Source organism: Capra hircus, chromosome 11, assembly GCF_001704415.2.
Source record: "Capra hircus breed San Clemente chromosome 11, ASM170441v1, whole genome shotgun sequence".
NCBI lineage: Eukaryota > Metazoa > Chordata > Mammalia > Artiodactyla > Bovidae > Capra > Capra hircus.
The window spans coordinates 67,196,078-67,219,174 of NC_030818.1; the positions used below are offsets into that span (position 1 = coordinate 67,196,078).

Here is a 23,097-nt window from a genome sequence, read left to right on the forward strand (position 1 = left end):
TGCCATCCAACCATCTCATCCTCTGTCGTCCCCTTCTCCTCCTGCCTTCAATCTTTCCCAGCATCAGGGTCTTTTTCAAATGAGTCAGCTCTTCGCATCAGGTGGCCAAAGTATTGGAGTTTCAGCTTCAACATCAGTCCTTCCAATGAATGTTCAGGACTGATTTCCTTTAGGATGGACTGGTTTGATCTCCTTGCAGTCCAAAGGGACTCTCAAGTCTTCATTACCGCAGTTCAGAAGCATCGATTCTTTGGCACTCAGCTTTCTTTATGGCGCAACTCTCCCATCGATACATGACTACTGGAAAAATCATAGCTTTGACTAGACGGACCTTTGTCGACAAAGTAATGTCTCTGCTTTTTAATATGCTGTCCATAGTGTTACACAAAATCAGTATAGAATAGATATACATATATGTGTATGTATAGGTATAAATATGCATGTGAATGCATAGGTAAATATATATGCCTGTGTGTGTGCACATATGTACACACAAAACACATTCACTAAAACTTTTCATTTTCCCAGGAATTTCTAATAAAATCCCATTCTTTTTCAGATGGGACTCAGACCTAGCCAAAACTCAGATTGGAACTTGAACCCACAGTTCCTGACTTGGGAAGGGACTAGAATCCATTGTGTTTTAATTGAAACTGTTTACCTGGCATCCAGACTTAATGAAGCTCAGGTTCTTTTGCCACAGAAAGAATTCAGCATGAGGTAGAATAGGCTAAGAGTGAGTTTATTGGCATAAGATGCTTGTTAGAAATACAAGCAGGCAGGCAAGGGAGTGCAGCCCTGAGAACAAAGAGGGCTATATTTTTATAATAAAAAAGTAGGGAGGGGAAAAGACCACCTTCTTCCTCATTTTGGAGTAGACATCAGGCTTATGTCATTTGTTGTCCCTGTATGGTTTAACTGGTACTGTCATGGTGCTATTTAAATCATATGTATATTAGCAAAGGACTTCCCTTGTGGCTCAGTTAATAGACCTGCCTGCAATGTGGGAGATCTGGATTCGATCCCTGGGTTGCCAAGATCCCCTGGAGGAGGGCATGGCAACCCACTCCAGTATTCTTGCCCAGAGAGTCCCCATGGACAGAGGAGCCTGGCAGGCTTCAATCCATGGGGTCGCAGCGTTGGACACGACTGAGCGACTAAACACATATTAGCAAAAGGGTGATGACATACACTAACACGTGTTGATTAGTCTTAGGTTTTGATATAACATGCCTTTCATTTACCCTTTCACCTAAATTCTTGTCTTGGCTACATGCAGAAATGCCAGTCTTCCAAGGACCATTAACTCCCTGACTTCAGGTAACAAGATTCATATCTATTGTCTTGTGTTATAACTCTCAGGATTTGTGGCTTGACTGTGCCTGCCACTTGAATGTGCCTGGTCTTCCTTCAAGACAGAGTAGATTGTTGCTAGGTGACCGCATTCTTTTCTTGAGTGTTCATATGCTCTCAGCAGTCTCCCAAACTCCCTTAAAATTCCCTTTCTATCTTTAATCCCCTAGGGGGATTTCTAAACTATTTAATTATCCTACTCTATTCTTATCACTAATGCCTAAAAAGATGTTTGATAGAACAATGTAATCAAGAAATTAGGCATTTTGAAATTTTAAATTCCTCTGATTTTAAACCACACATTTAGTTTACAGTCCATTTTAAAGGCTTGGATACCCGTGTAATAATCTGAAGTAATGTTTACTATGGACGGAGGTTCGTGACATTGTACAGGAGACAGGAATCAAGACCATCCCAAAGAAAAAGAAATGCAAAAAAACAAAATGGCTGTCTGAGAGGGCCTTACAAATAGCTGTGAAAAGAAGGGAAGCAAAAAGCAAAGGAGAAAAGGAAAGATATATGCATTTCAATGCAGAGTTCCAAAGAATAGCAAGGAAAGATAAGAAAGCCTTCCTCAGCAATCAATGTAAAGAAATAGAGGAAAACAATAGAATGGGAAAGACTAGAGATCGCTTCAAGAAAATTAGAGATACCAAGGGAACATTTCATGCAAAGATGGGCTCGATAAAGGACAGAAATGGTATGGACCTAACAGAAGCAGAAGATATTAAGAAGAGGTGGCAAGAATACACTGAAGAACTCTACAAAAAAGATATTCAAGACAAAGATAATTACAATGGTGGGATCACTCACCTAAAGCCAGACATCCTGGAATGTGAAGTCAAGTGGGCTTTAGAAAGCATCAGTACGAACAAAGCTAGTGGAGGTGATGGAATTCCAGTTGAGCTATTTCAAACCCTGAAAGATGATGCTGTGAAAGTGCTGCACTCAATATGCCAGCAAATTTGGAAAACTCATCAGTGGCCACAGGACCGGAAAAGGTCAGTTTTCATACCAATCCCAAAGAAAGGCAATGCCAAAGAATGCTCAAACTGTTGCACAATTGCACTCATCTCACTCGCTAGTAAAGTGATGCTTAAAATTCTCCAAGCCAGGCTTCAGCAATACATGAACCATGAAATTCCACATGTTCAAGCTGGTTTTAGAAAAGGCAGAGGAACCAGAGATCAAATTGCCAACATCCACTGGATCATCAAGAAAGCAAGAGAGTTCCAGTAAAACATCTATTTCTGCTTTATTGACTATGCCAAAGCCTTTGACTGTGTGGATCACAATAAATTGGAAAATTCTGAAAGAGATGGGAATACCACACTACTTGACCTGCCTCTTGAGAAACCTGTATGCAGGTCAGCAAGCAACAGTTAGAACTGGACATGGAACAACAGACAGGTTCCAAATAGGAAAAGGGATATGTCAAGGCTGTATATTGTCACCCTGCTGATTTAACTTATATGCAGAGTACATCATTGGAAACGCTGGGCTGTAGGAAGCACAAGCTGGAATCAAGATTACCGAGAGAAATATCAATAACCTCAGATATGCAGATGACACCACCCTGATGGGAGAAAGTGAAGAAGAACTAAAGAGGCTCTTAATGAAAGTGAAAGAGGAGAGTGAAAAAGTTGGCTTAAAGCTCAACATTCAGAAAACGAAGATCATGGCATCTGGTCCCATCACTGCATGGCTAATAGATGGGGAAACAGTAGACACAGTGGCTGACTTTATTTTTCTGGGCTCCAAAATCACTGCAGATGGTGATTGCAGAAATGAATTTAAAAGACACTTACTCCTTGGAAGGCACGTTATGACCAACCTAGACAGCATATTAAAGAGCAGAGACATTACTTTGCCAACAAAGGTCCATCTAGTCAAGGCTATGGTTTTTCCAGTGGTCAGGTATGGATGTGAGAGTTGGACTATAAGGAAAGCTGAGCGCCAAAGAATTGATGCTTTTGAACTGTGGTGTTGGAGAAGACTCTTGAGAGTCCCTTGGACTGCAAGGAGATCCAACCAGTCCATCCTAAAGATCAGTCCTGGGTGTTGATTGGAAGGACTGATGCTGAAGCTGAAACTCCAATACTTTGGCCACCTGATGTGAAGAGCTGACTCATTCGAAAAGACCCTGATGCTAGGAAAGATTGAAGGCAGGAGGAAAAGGGGATGACAGAGGATGAGATGGTTGGATGGCATCACTAACTCGATGGGCATGGGTTTGGGTAGATTCTGGGAGTTGGTGATGGACAGGGAGGCCTGGCGTGCTGCGGTTCATGGGTTCGCAAAGAATCAGACACGACTGAGCGACTGAACTGAACTAAACATTTACTAAATGTTTCATGAGTGCTAAGTAATGTACTTCTGTGCACTCTTGTACTCTCCACACAACCTAGTGCAATGATGTCATCATTACTGTTCAAAGATAAGGAACTTGTCCTCAGTCACACAGTAGTCACAGGACCTGGGATTTGAACCTGCATCTGTTTGACTCTGGAGTCTACCCGGCACTGTGACCCCTGTACTCATCTCCAGAGCTGCTCAGATCCCAAGCCTGGGTGTCTGATGGTTTGGTGTAAGGACACTCATTGATCCCCAAATCCTGATTTAAGTCAAGTTTCAGTTTGATTACCAGGCTGTTGTAAGACAGATGCTTTGAATTCACCGATATCATCAGTATGCACTGAATTCGGAACTATCTTAGGTAAAAAGCAAGGACATTTATATTTATAGATCATCTAAAAATTTCCTTAAGGCCTGGTTTCAACCCCCTCCCCTCACTAATTTTGTCCCAGCTCCTTGCTCCATTTCCCCCGCCCACCTGGTACTAACAAGCAGTGAATGGCCGCCAGTGGACAGAGGACCAGGGCCCTCCACCGTCCTCCAAAGTGGATGTTGCCAGGTAAACATCACCACACCAGTGGTCTTGGCAGAGGTGGCCCTGAGGTTGGCGTGGCCCCTGAGCCAAATGTAGCCCAGCCTGAGGAGGAAGGCTTTGGGCCCTGCTTCCCAAGTGGACGTTCCAGGAAGGAGTCAGATGATCAGAGTTATGGAAACCAAATGGCCCTCCTTTGTTTAGAGAGAAAGAAAAAAAAAAAAAAATCACTCATTTTTGTGGTAAAGTGAAACCAGTCTCCAAACCAAACAATCTCTCTCTGAGCCGAAAATGCCAGCTCCCCAGAGCAGGCCCACAGCCTGGGACTCCGATGAACTGGTGGGAGGCGGTGGTGGGAGGCGGTGCCGCGGCCTTCAGCCACGTCTCCTCGGGCTTCTCAGCGGCGAGGGTCTCCTCTGCTCTGCTCCTGAAATAGCTGGTCTCCCAGGCAGGAAAAGAAAATGAAAGGAGGGGGAAAGCGAGAAATGAGTCTGCTCGACCAAGGCTGACCAAGGCTAACCGAGACAACCTCCAACTCTCCTGGCTTTCTTGTTGGGAGGGAGGAGAGGAGATGCTGGGAGAGAGCCGGGGAGGGAGCCTGCGCCCCGGGCGTGTGGTGGTGCTGCGCCCCCTTCCGCTCCCCCTGCAGAATGCAGCCGGGAGTCACAAGGCCTCCTGTGGCCGCGCTGTGGCGGGCTGGTGGCTCCGTGGGCAGGACCCCACACTCCCAAGTATTACTAGAGCATGTGCAGCACCCAGAGCAAGTAAATATAGGTTGTCATTGGCCACGCCTGTCCCGGGCTTTGTTTCTGCTCTAATACGAGCTTTTCCTGGAACGGAGAGGCCCTTGGTGTGGACACTGGGAAATCCAGTCCCAGTCCTGGCTTTGCCTCTGACTTGCTGTGAGATCATAGTTTACTGCAGCCTCTCTGAGCCTCCATTTTGCATCTGGAAAATGAGCCCAGTGAGTCCTGCCTTGCCTTGGTTCCCAAGGTCATAGTGAGAGGAGATCAAGCCTGGCTTTTATCCAGAGGTGGCGGCCAGACTGCCCACGTGCTGATGTGAGCTGTCCTGTGTAACACTTGGCAAGTGTCTCCATCTTTGTCTGTTCCTCAGCTTTACAGGAAGGGAATAGGGACTTCCTCCGTGGCCCAATGGTTAAGAATCCTCCTGCCAGTGCAGGGGACACAGGTTCAATCCTTGATCCAGGAACTAAGATCCCACCTGGCATGGGCAGCTAAGCCCATGGGCCAAAGCTAGTGAAGCCTGCGGGCTCTAGAGCCCGGGCTCTACAACAAGAGACGCTGGCATAAGAAGCTGGAGCATCGCAACTAGGGAGTAGAAGCCACTCACAAATAGAGAAAGCAAGCAAATAGAGAAAGCCTGCACACAGCAACCAGAACCCCCTTCAGCCAAAAATAATTTAAAAAATAAAGTGAAGGGAATAATAGCCTTCCCTGACAGCACCACTGGAAGGTAAAACTGGGTTATGTGATGTGTGTGATGCACTTAGAGCACACAGCATGCCCCAAGTCTCACTGTCACCGTCATCATCATGGACAGAAAAGCATCTTGAAGATAATGCCCAGTTCAAGCCCTGTGTGATCTGCCTCTGTCCTCATAAGCTTTAAATTGTTCCCAACACACTCACTATTCTGACATATTCCATAATCTACCAGTGTCTGCTGGCTGTGTGCTCAGTCCCATCTGACTATTTGTGACCCCAATGGACTATAGCCCGCCAGGCTTTTCTGTCCATGGCATTTTCCAAGCAAGAATATTGGAGTGGAAATCTTTTTCCTACTCCAGGGTGTCTTCCCACCCCAGGGATTGAACTTGCATTTCCTGCGTCTCCTGCATTGGCAGGCAGGTTCTTTACCACTGAGCCACCCGGGAAGCCCAAACTGCCAGCATTCATTCTAAATATGAGGGGAAACTCCAGTATTTTCCTGTTACACTTAGGAAAAGTCCCCCAAACCCACCATGATCTACAAGGGCTTGATCAGCTGGCCCTGCTGCCTTTTCTAGCCTCATATTTTATCTGCTGTCTCACTGAAATCCAACAGCCTTGTCAGCTTTCTCCCAGCTCCTGAAGACCTGGGCTTCTTCTTGCCCCAGAATCTGTGCAGGTGCACCTCTTTGCTAACCCATTTCCTCTCCACCTGGCCTCAGGTCTCAGCTCACAGAGCCTTTCCTTAAGGAAATATTTCCTGACCTTCCAGATGAAAGTCTGCCCCCTGATTCTCCTTCTTTGTACTGAATACAATTTAATTAAATAGTAATATGTGTAATAACAGTAGTTTTTGTGCTTTGCTGTACTTTCCTCATGATTTCTCCTCCTCCAGAACTCCTGTTCACTCAGCAAAACCCAATGTTCATTTTATTTCTTATGTGAAGGAAACAGGGTTACTCATTAGAACTCTAACTGAAGTTTTGATTTAGTAGGTGACCTCTGTCTGGAAGGTGTAAGAGTGCCTGCATTTTGTTCTGCTAATTATCCCTTCTCCTTAGGCTACAGACCCAAGGAATAACAGGAAATAAATGCCACTTATTATTAGCAAGTTCAATATCTGATGTCCCCAGGGCATAGATCTTGGCCACATCCCTAATTCCAATAGATAACTAAAACACTGGCCATTAAAAAAAAGAAAAAAAAGTGAGAGGCTTTGTCTATAACATGTTCTAGACCTAGCATAATGGTTGGCACATGTAGACATTCAAGAGAACATATTTTTAATAAATAAATGTTTAAATAAGCAACAAGGATATGTTGTACAGCACAAGAAAATATAGCCATTATTTTGTAATAACTTTAAATGGAGTATAATCTATAAAAATATTGAATCATCATGTTATACACTGGAAACTAATATAGTATTATAAATCTACTCTCCTTCAATTAAAATATCTTGTACTGAAGACTAAGATTAAATAAATGTAATATTTTTACTGCTTCAAAAAATTGAATGTGTTTAATAACTATCTCCCCTGCAACTTCTAAAAATCCATGAAAGCAGACACCATGTTTCTCTTCTAAAAGCTTGTGTTTCTAGTTAATAGTAGGTCTTGAATAAATATTTGTTGAATGAATGACTTGGAATAATCTCCGTACCTTTTCACTACTTGAAGGTCTCCCTAGACATCAAGGGAAACTGTAATTGGGCATCCGTTTTTCCTCCTTCCGTGGAGACACTGCTTAGAACTCAGTTGTGTTCTCCAGCTCCTATCTCATGTGGGTCTGGTCCTTAAATCCTATCATGGAGGGCATGAAGCTTCCTAATCTCCACTCAGGCCAGTGTTTAGTGTCAATTGCACTTAAGTGTCATTAGAGACATCAATTTCCTATCAAATGCAACAGCAGCATAGCATCCTTCCATTACACATGGATTCCTTTCTGTCTTCTAGGCATTTGTATTCACAACTTGATTAAAGGGGCATATTTATTCATCTTCATATCACCAGTTCCTACTACAATCTTTTGAACAAAGAATGCACCCAATAAATGTTGAGTCATGAAAAAATGACTACCATATACTGAGTATAGTAACTTCTCAGCCCTGCTTCTGGCCCCAGAATCTGAGATACGATAAAGTTTTTAAGGAGTTCCAGATTAAAGCTGCTTAAGTTTTTCCCTGGACATCCATTAGGATAAGAAAAAGAAATCCACCAGCTCCAGATCCGCACCCCCCCCCACCCCACCCCCGCTTGAATCCATCTTTCATAACTACATTTGCTAAAACTTCCAAAATCATCACTTCAAGTTTTTCTCCAAAAACCTCCAAAGTTCTTTTCATAGCCACATAGGCTTAGGTCCAAATCCCTCAGTCTAACTCAAAGAACTTGGACCAAACATTTTCCTATACTGATCCTTTCAAATCCTCCTTGTGTCCTACCCTGGAGCATCTCCCACCAGGAATGCATCTTCCCATCTCTCCCCGAAACTCAGCTGCTGTTATGTTCCCTGTGACCTCATCATGTCACCCACCTAGAGGGAGATGCTCTCTGTCTTCTGAAGCCAAACAATATTTTGGCTTAGCTACTTCTTGTATCTGTCAGCAATTTTTTTCAATTGAGATATAATTGATATTTATTAGTCAGGTGTACAACATAATGGTTCAATATTTTAATATATTGTGAAGTGATCACCACAGTAAATCTAGTTAACATCCATCACCACACATAGTTATGATTTTTTCCTTAGGATAAGAACTTTTAAGATTTACTCTTGTAAACTTTCAAATCATGCTGTACATTGCATCCTTATTACTTATTTATTTTATACCTGGAAATTTGTACCTTTTGACCACTGTACTCATTTCACCCACCCCACCTACCCCTGCCCCTGGTAACAACCAATCTGTTCTCTGAATCTGTGAGTTATGTTTTTGGTTTTTTTTTCTCTCTTTTTTATATTCCACGTATGAGCGAGATTATACAGTGTTTGTCTCTCATTGTCTGACATTTTACTTAGCATAATGCCCTCAAAGTCTATCCGTGTTGTCACAAATGGAGAGGTTTCTTATGGCTGAATAACACTCCATTCTACACACATATGCCCTAATTTCTTTATCCATTCATCTGTAGAAAGACACTTAGGTGGATTCCCTGTCTTGGCTATTGTATCAATAAACAATGTTGAATCAACAAACTTTTCCCATGAATATGACTCTTCTCTCAAACTAGACCTAGACGTCAAGCTCCCAAGGATCAGTCTAATACCTTCTCATTTCCCCTCAGTTATGCCTGGTCTGTGGTAAAAGCTCACTCTCTGTGTGCTCACTGAGACTCAATTGGATATACAGGTTAGAAAGCATTCAGGCAGAAGAGCTTGCATTCACTCTAATGGATTTTACAACTCAAGACAAGTTTATATTTCAAAACATCACGGCTTTTCTAGTGTCTCCTAGGACTTGGTTGATGGTCTGCAGGAGGCACCGAATATGAGATTATTAACTTGCCTTACTCCTCTTAATCCAGTGACTTCCTTTTTACAGATGAGAAGCCCTTCACTGTGGAAGATACTTATTTGCTGTGTCCAGCACCTATCTTAAAGGAAGTTGGCATGTAAGTTTCCACCAGCAACTAAACCCCACAGCCGGGGAAGTGAGAGAGGTGGGGGCGGACAAAAGGAGAAGAGTCTCTCTTCACTGTCATTATGGAACCTTTCTCTAGACTCCTCCAAATAATGATGATGGTGCTACGAGTGCAGTGAGCCAGGCACTAGCATCAGTGTTTCGCAGAGGGGACCTTTATTCTCCCAAGATCCACTATAGCCTGCCAGGCTCCTCTGTCCATGGGATTCTCCAGGCAAGAGTACTGGAGTGGGTTGCCATTCCCTTCTCCAGGGGACCTTCCCCAAACGGATCAAACCAGGGTCTCCTGCATTGCAAGTAGATTCCTTACCCTCTGAGCCATCAGGGAAGCCCAATGAACCATCGCAATTTTACAGATGTGCAGTCTGTGGCAGAGAGAATTTAAGTAGCTTGTCGAGGTCACATAGTGAGTGGAAGAGTATGAGTTCAAAACAAGGTCTGTCTGGCTTCATCACAACTACATTTCTAGAAAGCTCTCAGGCTGCCCAAAGTGCTGTCATAACCTCATCCTGTCAACCTCATCCTCATCATAATTGCCCTTCCAGATGATTATCTCCTTTCTTAGAGATAGGGGAACTCGGAAAAGAAGCTCAGCAAGGCTAAGTGATCCACAGCTGATTCAGGACCCCACAGTCAGACCCTGTGAGGCCATGTTCAGTGTTCCTCTGCGTCTCTCCAGAGCATCACGTCTTCATCCACACTGCCCAAGCCTCTCTGAACTAATTTACGGAGAAAATCTCACAATGATGCAGTTGTGATAAGTGCTAATGAGATGAGATCAAAATATTCAAGAGAAGGAAGAAAATTAGCATCCTGAGCAAGAAAAGAAATATGCAGGGAAACAGACAAGCAGTGTTGGTGAGGGAACACAAACTAACCTCTCTGTAAACACATCTTTAACAGACTGAAGACAGAATGGTGGCTTTAAGGAAAAATGCTACACTTGTTTATCTGAATTCTGCTTTCAATCATTTGTTCAAATTACGAAACCTCCAAATCTAGTTGCCTAACATCAGCTCATGATGCCACTGATTCCACAAACTAGCCCTGTGTCCATGCTGCAGAAGGCAAGCTTGTGTCTCAACGAGCATCTTCTAGATGGGAGGAAATAGAAGGCAGGTTAGCTCATGTACTGCTGTTCCTTTCTGCGCTGGCTGGGTGGTAACAAAACCATCACCATCAGAATCTCATCACTGAGAGTCCAGATAACAATTGTAGAGTTTCTAGCTTAACCAGTTCATCCCTTGCTGATTTGGACCATTTGTTAAGACTACCTCTTCCTACCTACTACAATGTGGGAAGTAAATTAAACGGGAGCAGCCTCTGCCCATTCAATTCTATTTGCCATGATGTAAGAAAGGCTGGATACACTGCCTTGCTGCACCAGCCGGGTATATCCTGACATCTCTCTGGGTTGTTAGAGATGGATGGGCCCCTGGAGAGTATCCTCTGCATTTTTCAAAGGAGCCAGTTCAGAGGGTGGTTTAGAATGGAGCCCCCAGGGGCCCTGTGTGTCCGCACGCCGTGCTGAGCCTCCCTGGCCCCCGTGTCGTTGCAGGAAAGCCGCACTTCAGGTCAGCATGAACGACGGCCTCTCCTTCATCTCCAGTTCTGTCATCATCACCACCACACACTGCGTAAGTCCCTGCCTTTCCCTTGACCGAGAACTTCATTGTCATCCTCATCTCCCTGGCAAGTTTCTTCCAGTTCTGCGTTCTGTTAACTGAGCTTTGACTCTGGCACTGCGAGGCCAGCCTTTGGCCACCTCAAGGGCTGTACACATGTCAGGAGTGTATCAGGAATGCCTGTGCCTCCCAGGTTCCCCGTTTCTGGTACTAAAAGTGAGACCTGGACACGCTGGCATGACCAGACGGTACGATGGAGCCAGGGCCTGTGCAGTATGGAGTGGGGATGCCTGGATGGACTGGGTTTAAGAGAAAATGCACAGAAGGAAATGGCACAGTATATACAGAAAACCCATCTTAGGGAGTTTTTCCTCTAAAAGGAAGCAGGGGGGAGGTGGGTGGTGCAGTAGCTGAAGGAAGAGGTGGAGTAAAAAGAGAGGCTTTCATTTAGAATTGGAGAAGTTGCCACTTGTTAATACGACTGTGAAAATAATCCAGGGGAAAATGGAAAATTCACGAAGCGGGAGAGAAGGGGAAGGGACCTTGGCTCATAGGGTAGTGAGGCAGAAGGCAGACTGCTTCCTCTGCCAGCTCCTCCAATGCCCCATCTCTGGGTCCTTCATGGAAGGTAGTATTCATCTCTGGCTATGCATGAGATCACCTGGAAAGCTTTTTAAAAATATGGATTCCCTGACCAATTGGGACAAAGTCTGTGCAGTGGGCCCCAGCTTTGGTGGGTTCAGGGCCCCCTTGGGAGTTCTCTTGTGCAGCTTTGGCTGGGAACTCCTGGGTTTATGAGGTCGCTCCTACTGTCAGTGTCTTGAAGCTCAGCCCATCAGAGGGCAGTCAGGGCTTTGTTAGCTCATATATAGACCTCAGCTCCTAATATGAACATTTCCAGAAGGATCTTTGTTGAATATTCAGTTGCTATTCTACCAAATGCACTTTTCCCATGAGATTGCTCTGCATGCTAAGTCGCTTCAGTTGTGTCTGACTCTTTGCGACCCTATGGACTGTGGCCCACCAGGCTCCTCTATCCTTGGGGATTCTCCAGGAAAGAATACTGGAATGGGTTGCCATGCCCTCCTCCAGGGGATCTTCCCAAGCCAGGGACTGAACCTGTGCCTCTTATGTCTCCTGCATTGGCAGGCAGATTTGGATAATTCTTTACCACTAGCGCCACCTGGGAAGATCACTCTAGAGACTAGCATTTTTTGACGTGCTGGCCAGCTTAGACAGGTACCTTAGTCACTTCCCAGCTGGCCTTTGGGGGGCATGTCGTTAGAACCCCTCAGTGATTGGGGTTTGTGTCCTTAACACTATCCAGGTGGATGAGGGAGAGCAGGCAGGCCCTGGAGCTGGACAAGATAAACATGAATTGTTTCCTGGAGGAGCAGGAGCCCAGGCCTCACAAGGGATGATGCACCCAGCTTCCCCAGTTGTCCCTCCTCCTCCTCTCACCCAACACGTATACATTCCATCATATGTTAGGAGCCAGTCAGCTTTCTTGACAGCTGGGTAAACCAATGCAGTGGGTATAGACAGCGGAAAAGTTCCGCTTGACCAAAGTGAGAGCCTAGTGTCATCACAGAGACATGTCAGACCTTTCACCCCTGAGCAATGTCTGTGTCTTAGGCACGCCTCAGTGGGACCTCAGATCTGGCGACCAAATCTGAAAGCTGGATGTTTCAGATCAGAGCATGCCCTGCCCGATTCTTTCAGAAACTGACCCTGTTGGAAACTGCCAACCTGCAGGAAATGATTAAAATACCCCAAATCTAACAATGCCATTCCAGATTCCTCCCTGCTTTGGAATGACCCAACAGTTTGGGCCTGTATTTCTCATTATGTCTGACCAGACCAGAGAAACAGCCGTGTCCTGAGTCCGCGAGGGCAGGGAGGTGAGAAGGGGAAATATCTCGGGACCAAGCCTGTGGGGTGGCAGGGGCAGAACGACAAACTCAAGTCCTGGGCCTCTAAGCCAAGAAGAAAGGGTGTCCTCACTGACAGAACCCAAAAGGGAAAGAACTCCCAGTCAAGTCACTCTAATATCATCCCAACTCACTCCAGCCTGCGTTACATTTCCCAGCTCCTTAATCTGAGTGCAAGTCACTAAGTTTTCTGTTCAGTTAACCCTTGATCAGCATCACCTCATAACATCTGCATTATTCACCTTTCACTTGAGAAGGCTGCATGTCTATGTTATAAGGACCCTAAGATTTTAGATCCAGGTCCACTCACTCATTTATTCAACAAATATTCACTGATCATGCACAATGTGCCAGATACACACTGCCCTGGTGCTCAAGATACATCAGAGGGCACAAAGGACAAAAATCTCTTATCTCACAGGGATGCAGGGAGAGAAAGCAGACAGTGAACAATAGACATAACAAATGAATCACACACTATGTTAAGAAGTGATATAAGCTGTAGGAAAAAAAAAAAAATAGCCAAGGGAATTCCATGATGATCCAGAGGTTAGGACTCCATGCTTTCACTGCTATGAGTCTGGGTTCAATCCCTGGTGGAGGAACTAAGATTGCACAACCCATACCACCAGAAGTAAAATAAAGAAAAAAATAGAACCAAGTAAGGGAATTTGGTACTGCTTGAGTGAGTGAGTGAGTACAAATTTTAAATAGAGATACATTAAGAAGTGGCATTTGAATAGAGACTCTGAAGTTAACTGTGAGGGAGAATTTGCCAAACGGTGAGCCCCACTGCTCAGAGCCCACCACCAGGGGCAGCTGGTATGTTTGAGGAAGAAAGAGGGCTGGTGATTAGTCACAAGGAGCGAGCGAGGCAAGCAGTAGGCAGTGAGGTCATGGGATGAAGAGTGGAGGGTCTTGTGAGAACGTCAGCTTTTGCAGAGGTGCGATGCAACCTGGCTTGCATTTGGAAGTTCACTCTGGCTGCTGGAATGGCCAATAGGAAGACAAGGATAGAAGGACCTTGACTGGTTAGGAGGGTTATGGCAATATTTCAGGCACAAGTGATGACGGCAGCTTGACTCAGGTGGGAACAATGGTGATGAGAGAAGAGATCATAGTCAGATATCTTCTGAAGGCAAAGCTCCATATTTCCCAAATCATTAGACATAAGGCTTGAGAGGAGAGGAATCAAGAATGGCCCCAAGGTACAGCCACTATGGAGAACAGTATGGGGGTTCCATAAAAAAACTAAAAATAGAGTTGCCATAGGATCCATCAGTCCCACTCCTGGACATATATCTAATTCAAAGGAAATATGCATTACAATGTTAATAGCAATACCGTTTTGCAATAACCAGGACATGGAAGCAACCTAAATGTCCATTGACAGATGAATAAATAAATAAGATGTAATACATATGTACAATGGAATATTAATCAGCCATGAAAAAGAATGAAATAATGCTATTGGCAGCAACAAGGATAGACCTATTGTTGTACTAGGTGAAGATTGTCATACTAAGTGAAGTAAGTAGAGAAAAACAAAATACCATATACTATCACTTATATGTAAAATCTAAAATATGATACAAATAAACTTCACACAGAAAACAAATTTATGGTTCCCAAAGGAGAAAAGGGGTGGGCAAGAGATAAATTAGGAGTTTGGGATTAGCAGATACAAAATGCCATATATCTAATAAATACTATATATTTAATAGATATATAACAAAGTCCTACTATATAGCAGACAGAACTAAATTCCATATCCTGTAATAAACCATAATGGAAAGAATATGAAAAATAGTCTATATACTCATATATAAATATAACTAAATCACTGTGCTGTACACCAGAAACTAACACAACATTGTAAATTAAATATACTTAAGTAAATAATTAAAAAATAAAAGAATGGTCCAGAGGGCTTTGGCCAAGGAGTAGCCCTCAGTTGACAGGAAGGCTATAAAGCCAGAGAATATCTGAGGCAAAGGAGGAATCATATCAGCTTTTTGTCCACTAGTCCTGTGGCCTTGACTGAGTTATTTAGCCCCTAGGGACCCCAACTTCCTAATCTGTAAAATCAGAATAATGATAGTTTCCATGCCTTAGCAGTATTGTGAGTATTAAATGAAATGATTATGTAATGAGCTTAGCAGAAGGCCTGGCCTGTAGTAAGTGTTCAGTAAATGTTAGTTGTTATTATAGTTGAAGCTTAGTCAAAATGATGGACCTAATTGGAGATTTTTCCCAAGGAGTTGCTCCTCACTTCAGAGTCCCAATGTAACAAAATAACTCTTTCAACACAACATGTAGTCCTATGAGAACATGTTTGTCGCTTGATCAAACCCAAGTGATTGCAAGGGGACAGACAAGTTGGCCAAAATCATCCAGAGAAGAGGACCTATAGTGAAATATTCAACCCCAGTCCCCAACAGGTCCTGTAGAAGCTCAAATTAAAAAGACTAAAGCCATCACTGGACAGAGATACAAGTGGAGTGGGTGGTCCTCCAGAATATGAAGTAAGGTCTTGGACTTCCCTTCGTTTCTTGGGCAGCTGGTTTGGAGGACAAGGTTTTTAGATCAAAAATGATCCCTTGGGTCTGAGTAAAGGGTTAGTCTTGTCAGTGCCAGTTGCAGCCTGCCCAGTCCATCCCCTGGAACCAAAAATAATTTTAAAATATGTAGTTGAACCTGTTCTTTTCTCGCTTTATTTGGTGCCCATTTGGACAACCGTGTCACAAGTTTTCAAGATCTGCAATGAATAACTGTTGCCTCTGCCAGGAGCAGAAATTCCATGAAGTTTTACAGGAAAGACATTTTTCCATCCAAGAACTAAAAGATTCCTATACAAATGGTAAACTTTGTTGAGCTCCATGACTATAGAAAATGGTCAAAGATCCAAAGCTCTCTCTTCCCAGCATATTTGAATACATCCCATGTCTAAGAGTCTTCGCCGGCCTCCTTTTTTTTCCCCAACTCTAGAAATAGGTTGAGAAAAATCATCAAAATGTACTGCTCTAAGGGAAATAGCAAAACGCAATTTGTCATTTTGATAACAATGCAAGCAAATTTAGGACCTTACCAGAACTTTTTATGAAAGATTGTCTTCTTTTATGTAAATAACCTTAAAATTGTAGAATTTTCCACCTGAAGTGTATAAAAATCAGAGAATCATCCAACAAGTATTTCTCAAATTTTTCCTGTGTGTCTGGTGCTCCATTTACATTTTACAAGTCGCTGTCCTTAAGGAACTTAAAATCCATTTTGAGACATGAGTCCAACAAACTCATAAAAGAGTATGTAATAAAGAACAAAGTTGTGGGAGCCAGGTGTATAAATGCTGTAGGATTTCAGAGTAGAGAAAAAGGGGAGAATCCACGAAGAGTCATGAGGGCTTCATAAAGGAGACAAAACCCAAGCGGTGGCTTGAAAAATGATAATAACAGGTGAGCAGTGGAAAGTGGCCTTCCACTAAAGTGAAACCAACCTGAGCAAGACTAGATACAGCCATGAGCATAGTTTGTTTATGGCCCCTCCCAGGAAACATGACTTTTTTTTTCTCTTATTTTGTATCAATATCTGGTGCCTTCTAATTGAGGTCCATCTCTCAGGTTACCAACTACTTTCCTAGGATGTGCACTCCACACCCTTGATCACCTGGTGATCAACAGTGTGGCCTCACTGTTAACTGTTAGGATTTGGTTAGTGTTGGTTTCCAGGTTGGAGAATCACAATCTTTGAAGAGGAGACCTAAAGTTAGATGTAAAAGTCTAAAATCAACACTCAGTGAACAGTCTCTCTTTCCTCCTAATTTATATGAACAATAGCCTGGCTACAGTGGTGTGAATGTAAGCATGCTCAGTCACTCAGTCGTGTCTGACTCTTTGCAACCCCATGGACTATAGCCCACTAGGCTCCTCTGTCCATGGAATTTTCCAGGCAAGAATACTGGAGTAGGTTGCCATACCCTCCTCCTGCAGATCTTCCTGATCCAGGGATCAAACCTGCATCTCCTGTGTCTCCTGCATTGCAGGCTGATCCTTTGCCCACTGAGCCACCAGGGAAGCCCCACAGTGACAAGGCTGAGTAAATCTGAGAGGACTCATGTCAGTTCCTATTCAGAGAAAATTCTTGAATTAAAATAAAAATGCAACAGACTTAACCCTAAGGCATCAAAACCAGAACAAATACTCTATGATTACAGCATAATGGAAGCCTAATTTCAGGTTCTAGCCCTTCCATTTCCTACAGTGATCTTGGGCAAGTTAATCTGAGCCTGTCTCAGTGTCTGTCTTGTAAAGTTTAAAAAGTGACAGCTGTGTGTTAGTTCATTGACATTCTGTCTCCTTGCCGAGTAAAACTCTAATGGACTATCTCATTAAAAGATTTGCTGTTCATTATTTATAAACAGGCTATTTTCCCCTGATTAAGAAGTATGCTTCCTTCTGAGTCCATGATAAGCCTGTTCCTTAGGAAGGCTTGGAAAGACTGAAGATGTTGCCTGCATAATGAGGGAAAGCAGCACCAGTAAATTAGATCTGGTGATAAGTCAAACTGGGTTAAGCTGCAGTTTCTTCAATATTTTTTGTATAGTTCATTTATAATATTGTGCAAGTGTCGAGTGTACAGCAAAGTGATTCAGTTTTACATATATATTTATAATTTTTCAAATTCTTTTCCATTATAGGTTGCTGCAAGATATGGAATATAGTACTCTGTGCTATACAGTAAATCTTGTTGTTTATCTATTTTATACATAGTGGTGTGTATCTGTTAATGTTCACTATTTTTGAAAAAAAAAAGTTTTATCAGTAAATGGATCATGGAGTAACATAAGGGGACTATTTAGACTATTTAGAAGAATGAGTCAAAACGAGTATTAACTAAATTTGATGCATCATTACCACATAGAAAATTTCTAGTTTATAATTTAAAAGATGCTATCACACCCAGCATGTCTGGAAGCGTCTTAACAGAGGAGGTACCATTTCATACAGATGAGAGCTGCAAGCTCAGAATTTTCTGACAGCCTAGATCCTCCAGCGTGCCCTGAGATAGCCACAACTCACTGGGGTTTGGAATATATTTGACTTTTATATGGATGAACATAGTACCAATTTGTTTCCCAAGGGTTTTTAAATGATTTTATTCTTCAGATTTTCATGAATTGAGACTGTTCTTTTCCCAAACTAATGGCATTTTTCCCAGAAAAAGAGTGAGAAAAAAATGTGTGTGTGTGCTATCAAGATCAAGATTCACGGCAGGCTCTGGCACATGAGGATCTACAGCATAAAGCTGACAAAACCATTGCGACTGATACAGAATCTAAGCAACTACATTTGCTAAGTCCAAGGAACACAAAGATAATGCATGGGAAACAGACAAGTACTGCAAAGATTTGCAATTTGACATAAGTGCTTTAATTGAGAAATGAGCAATGCCCAGTGATACCATGGAGTGGAGTGTCTGGGGAGTTAAAGAAGGATTGATTCACAGGAAAGATGATAAATTTGCTCAGGGTATGGCCTGGGTGAAGGTGTGTTTGAGGCCCATGTGGCTGTGGTTAGTTGGGATGGGATGTTAGGAGAGAAGATAGAGATAACTGGGACCGATTGGAGAAGCCTTCCTTATTTGGATTTTTTCTCTATAGTGTTTACTTTAAGTATAATACAGAATGCTGTTTTGATGTTGAATTCCAATATCTCCTCATTTAGGAAATAAATATTTTTCATCTTCAAAAAAAGAATCTAGAGGAAAGCAGTGTCGTAGGAAAACTGGCATGGCCTGAGTTTGCCTTGGAATACCAGAAACCAAGGGCCCTTGTGGCTCTGCTAGTAAAGAATCTGACTCCTATGCAGGAGACCTGGGTTCGATCCCTGGTTTGGGAGGATCCCCTGGAGAAGGGAAAGGCTACCCACTCCAGTATTCTGGCCTGGAGAATTCCATGGACTATATAGTCCATGGAGTCACAAAGGGTCAGACACAACTGAGCGACTTTCACTTTCACCAGAAACCAAGGCGATGGTAACTTAAATAATCTGGATGCTGCCAGTGAAGGTTGAGGTTGCACAGGCAGCCTTGATTAGGGCTAGCTCAGAAGACAGTGTGCTGGAGCCCACAGAAGAATGCTCCGGCGGCTGCAGCAAAGAGAGGCTTCAGATGGAGGTCAGGGGCCATCTTCCAACCTTGTCTGCAGAGTTCTATTCTTAGCAACTTCCTGGGTTCATTTTTTAAGTCAGTTCAATTCTGTTACTAATTGCTTTGAAATAACTTAGGAAAATAAAAATCCAGCCCAGCTTTGTAGTTGTATAACTATCTAGGTAAACAGACAGTTGGCATGACTGCCCTTGCCAAAATTTCTTGAATTTCACCAGCCTGGTAGGGAATGAATCCAGAACCTTGTGCTGAGTGGCAATCTCGCCTTCCAACATAATAAAAAACTAATGCTCACTCTTCAGAAAAAGTAGAAATCAGAGAAGTCTCTTTTCTTCTATTTCTTTTCCAAGATAAACAAAACAGTCCATTAATCAAAATAGGTAGCTCTCCTTGAAGTAGCTAATTCATACCAGCAGCTGTAATAAGCATGTGGGCCTCTTCATTAAGGAAAGTAGTTTAGAGAAGCAGTTGCTGATGGTGAACAGAGCCGAAGACTGGGACCGGAATGTATGAAATAGTACTGTGGTCCAAGTTTTGGGGTCTCAGAGAAGTGCATAGCCTGTCTTTGCCTTCCAGAAGCATACAAACTAGTTATCAAGGCAGAATACATACTCCAAGAGGTAAATGCTATTTGGTGGTATAAAAGGTAGATATTGTATTTGGGGGTGCAAAAGACAAATACCACAGGGTATCCAGAAATTCTTTGTCTATTCCAAAGATGTGAGCCTCCACCCAGGCCTGTGGATAAGTAAATTGACACAAGCACTCACACTTTGGGGAGAGTCCACTTAATGGTCCTAGTGGGTTACCAGGTTCTAACCCTAATCCTAATTCTCAATTACTTAAGAAGGCATTCATGTCTTCCTGCAAAAGGGAGCTGGACAAATTCTAGAAATTCAAGAATAACATGTAGACAGCTCATTATGTACTCAGCTCAGAGTGTCTTTTTCCCAACAAGACCCTCCCCAATTTTTATTTCTCCCCAGTAGTATTTCTCAATTACAGGAAAAGACTCATGGAGAAGACAAGTCCCTTCCAAACAACCAGTGGAGAAGGGCAGGACCAAGCCCCACACTCCAGTTTTGCTTATAGATTCTTGACCCTGACATCATTCCACTGTCTGTACAGCTCACTACCGTGTCCACCTTTCTCCTTATCCATTTAGACCCCATGTCTTCACAGAGGGTGACGAATTCCTATCCTGGAAGAATAAGGGGTGTCAGGGTTGGAGGGGAAATAGGAGACTGACTTTGCAGAGGGTTTGAATGACAAAAGATGGAGTCCAGGTGATGGGAAACCATTCAAAGGAAGAACAAGGCAATATTTTTGGAAGATTAATTCAGCATTTGTTTATTCCAAGTCTTTTAGCAAAATATTATTTATCTGGATGTCCCTGATTTATAACTTGGTCATTTGGAAAGGAACAGGCTCCAGTTTAGTGTTCCATTATTTGAGATGAAAGAAACTTTGTTCTAAGAATGACCAATCCACAGCCCTAGGGCTGCAGGTGATTCATTAGTGTCTTCATAATCAGCCCCTGAAAAAGTGATTCATTAGCATCTTCATAATCAGCCCCTGAAAAAGTGATTCATTAGTGTCTTCATAATCAGCCCCTGAAAAAGGATGGCTTTTGCTTTCTTATTGCTGTAATTATAGGTGATATGTCCTGTGAAAGATGTGGCTTAGCAAAGTACAAAGGAAAGACTTCGTTGAGGAACAAAAGTAGGAACCATCATGAACTTTGGGATCAGATCAGTGTGGCTAAAATCCCAGGCCTTAAACAGCTGGCAGTGGTCCTAGTACAGAATAGATACCCAATGTTAGCTCCCTTAGGCTGATGTGATAGGTTCTCTGAGAATCAGCACCGTGACAGAGTCTCTGACTTCTGGTTGAATTAACAGAAGAATGGTATCTGAGCCTAAGGAAGTTATAGAACCTTTCAACTTGCTGAAGGAACATCTTTCAAGTATCATATTAAATAGTAAGGACACTACAAAGGAGAACCTCAAAAAACTGCATATGTGAAAAAAGATTACCAAGTATGATAAATCATATAGACTAATCTATAGAATTGAGACCAAAGATATAAAGAAAGATTTGATAGACATTTTCAATATTTCAAAGGCTGGGCTCTCCTGAGGTACATCTGCTTTTATTGTGTATATGTAAGGAGTAGAATGGGGCTTCCCTGGTGGTTCAGATGATAAAGAATCTGCCTACATTGTGGGAGACCCAGGTTCGATTCTTGAGTCAAGAGGATCCCCTGAAGAAGGGAATGGTAACTCACTCCAGTATCCTTGCCTGGAGAATCCCATGGACAGAGGAGCCTGGCAGTCCATGAGGTTACAAAGAGGGGAGCAGAATGGGCTGATGGATAGTTTGTGGCTCAGTTTTGTAAAAGGTCTTTCTGACTGAGTGCTCCGTACAAGTGGGAGTCAACTCCCCGTTGTGGTTATATTCAAGTCCAGGCAGCTTGATAAACTGGCAGAATTATGTAAAGGCCATTCGTGCATCAGATAGGCAATTGGACTAGAAAAACTTTCAGACTTCTTCCAATGCTGAAAGTCTGAAATTCTGGAACTAAAAGTGATCTAGTGAAAGAGTAAGGCAAATATTAACAGTCCTATATGGTATAACAAATGAGTTTGGCTTTTATATTTTGAAAATAAATGGAAGACTTTTGTTGGTGACACTGGAGATAGTTTCTCTTAGTGTGGTTCAAACTAGCCAACCTCCGCCTGATACAAGTAAGATTATATTTCAGATTAAAGTGAGCTTAAAGCTCCTCCCAAGAAATATTTGTTTTCAAATAACTTCAAACACACCATCTCATTTACAAACAATTAATACACTAGTCACAAATCAGTCTCATCTATTTATTAGCTGGCCTTAGTAAAGATATATATAATTCAAGGATTTTTTTTTTTACAATATCCTAGTATTATTATTATTTTAACAAGATGAGCTAGGGTTTCTTGTACTGTCATTAGAAAGGCTGAAAGACCACAAGAGTATCACAATGCCAAACTCAGATGTCAGATGTTGTTTATGAACTGAAATAAAAATAGTTTGGCGGCATCTCTATTTTGATAACCCTTGTATACATAAGAATCTTTTCAAATATGTTTTGGAGGATTGTGCTGATTTGTTTTTCTTGGATGTTTGAGGAATTGACTTTCAGTATTTTTATCTCAAAGCATTTTAAAGAATGTTTGCCCTAAGTTTGAAATTTCCTTGTTTTGAGAGTAAATGAGGAAAAAAAAAAAGGATTTTTCTGAATCTATACTTGAGGAAATTCAGATAAGCACATAGCAAGATGGTAATATTTATTTTTAGAAATAAGAAGTCCAAATACTAATCCATAACCAAGATAAATATATAAAGGACCAAACCCAGCAGTTAAAAAACACAGACTGATATATTGTGTTTAAAATATATTCTGCTATATTTTATTTATAATAAAGCATGCATTCAACAAAATAAAAGGTAACAAAGGCTAAAAATAAAAGTATGAGAAAAATTATATCAAAGGAATACCAAAATAAAGTTAATATAGCTATATTAAAGTTAAACTTTTTAGCTAAAAATCTTTATTGATAAAAAGAGTACCATTATATAATGTTAAAAGGAACCATTAACCTAGGAAGTATAATTCTAGCCTGTACTTCATGACATATCCTCAACATATATGAGGCAAAAGCTGACCAGGTTACAAAGAGAAATTGATAAATCTACCATCACAATAGGATATTTAAAAACAGTTCTCTCAGTAATTAATAGGTCAAGCAGCCAAAGGAATCAGTTCAGTTCAGTTCAGTCACTCAGTCACTCAGTCATATCCAACTCTTTGTGACCCCATGGACTGCAGCATGCCAGGCCTCCCTGTCCATCACCAACTCCTGGAGCTTGCTCAAACTCATGTCCATCAAGTTGGTGATCCCATCCAGCCATCTCATCCTCTGTTCTCCCCTTCTCCTCCTGCCGTCAATCTTTCCCAGCATCAGGGTCTTTTCCAATGAGTCAGTTCTTCACATCAGGTGACCAAA

The 23,097-nt window shown here is 42.4% G+C and overlaps 1 protein-coding gene across 1 annotated transcript in view; it reads left to right on the forward strand.

The window, feature by feature from the left end:
- The window catches only part of ANTXR1 (anthrax toxin receptor 1), a 260,409-nt gene that overhangs the window by 112,310 nt on the left and 125,002 nt on the right, over nt 1-23,097 (forward strand). The window contains exons 11-12 of the mRNA XM_013967784.2: nt 9,235-9,304; nt 10,892-10,970. Coding sequence (XP_013823238.1) covers nt 9,235-9,304; nt 10,892-10,970 — 149 coding nt within the window. The remainder of the gene's footprint in view (nt 1-9,234; nt 9,305-10,891; nt 10,971-23,097) is intronic.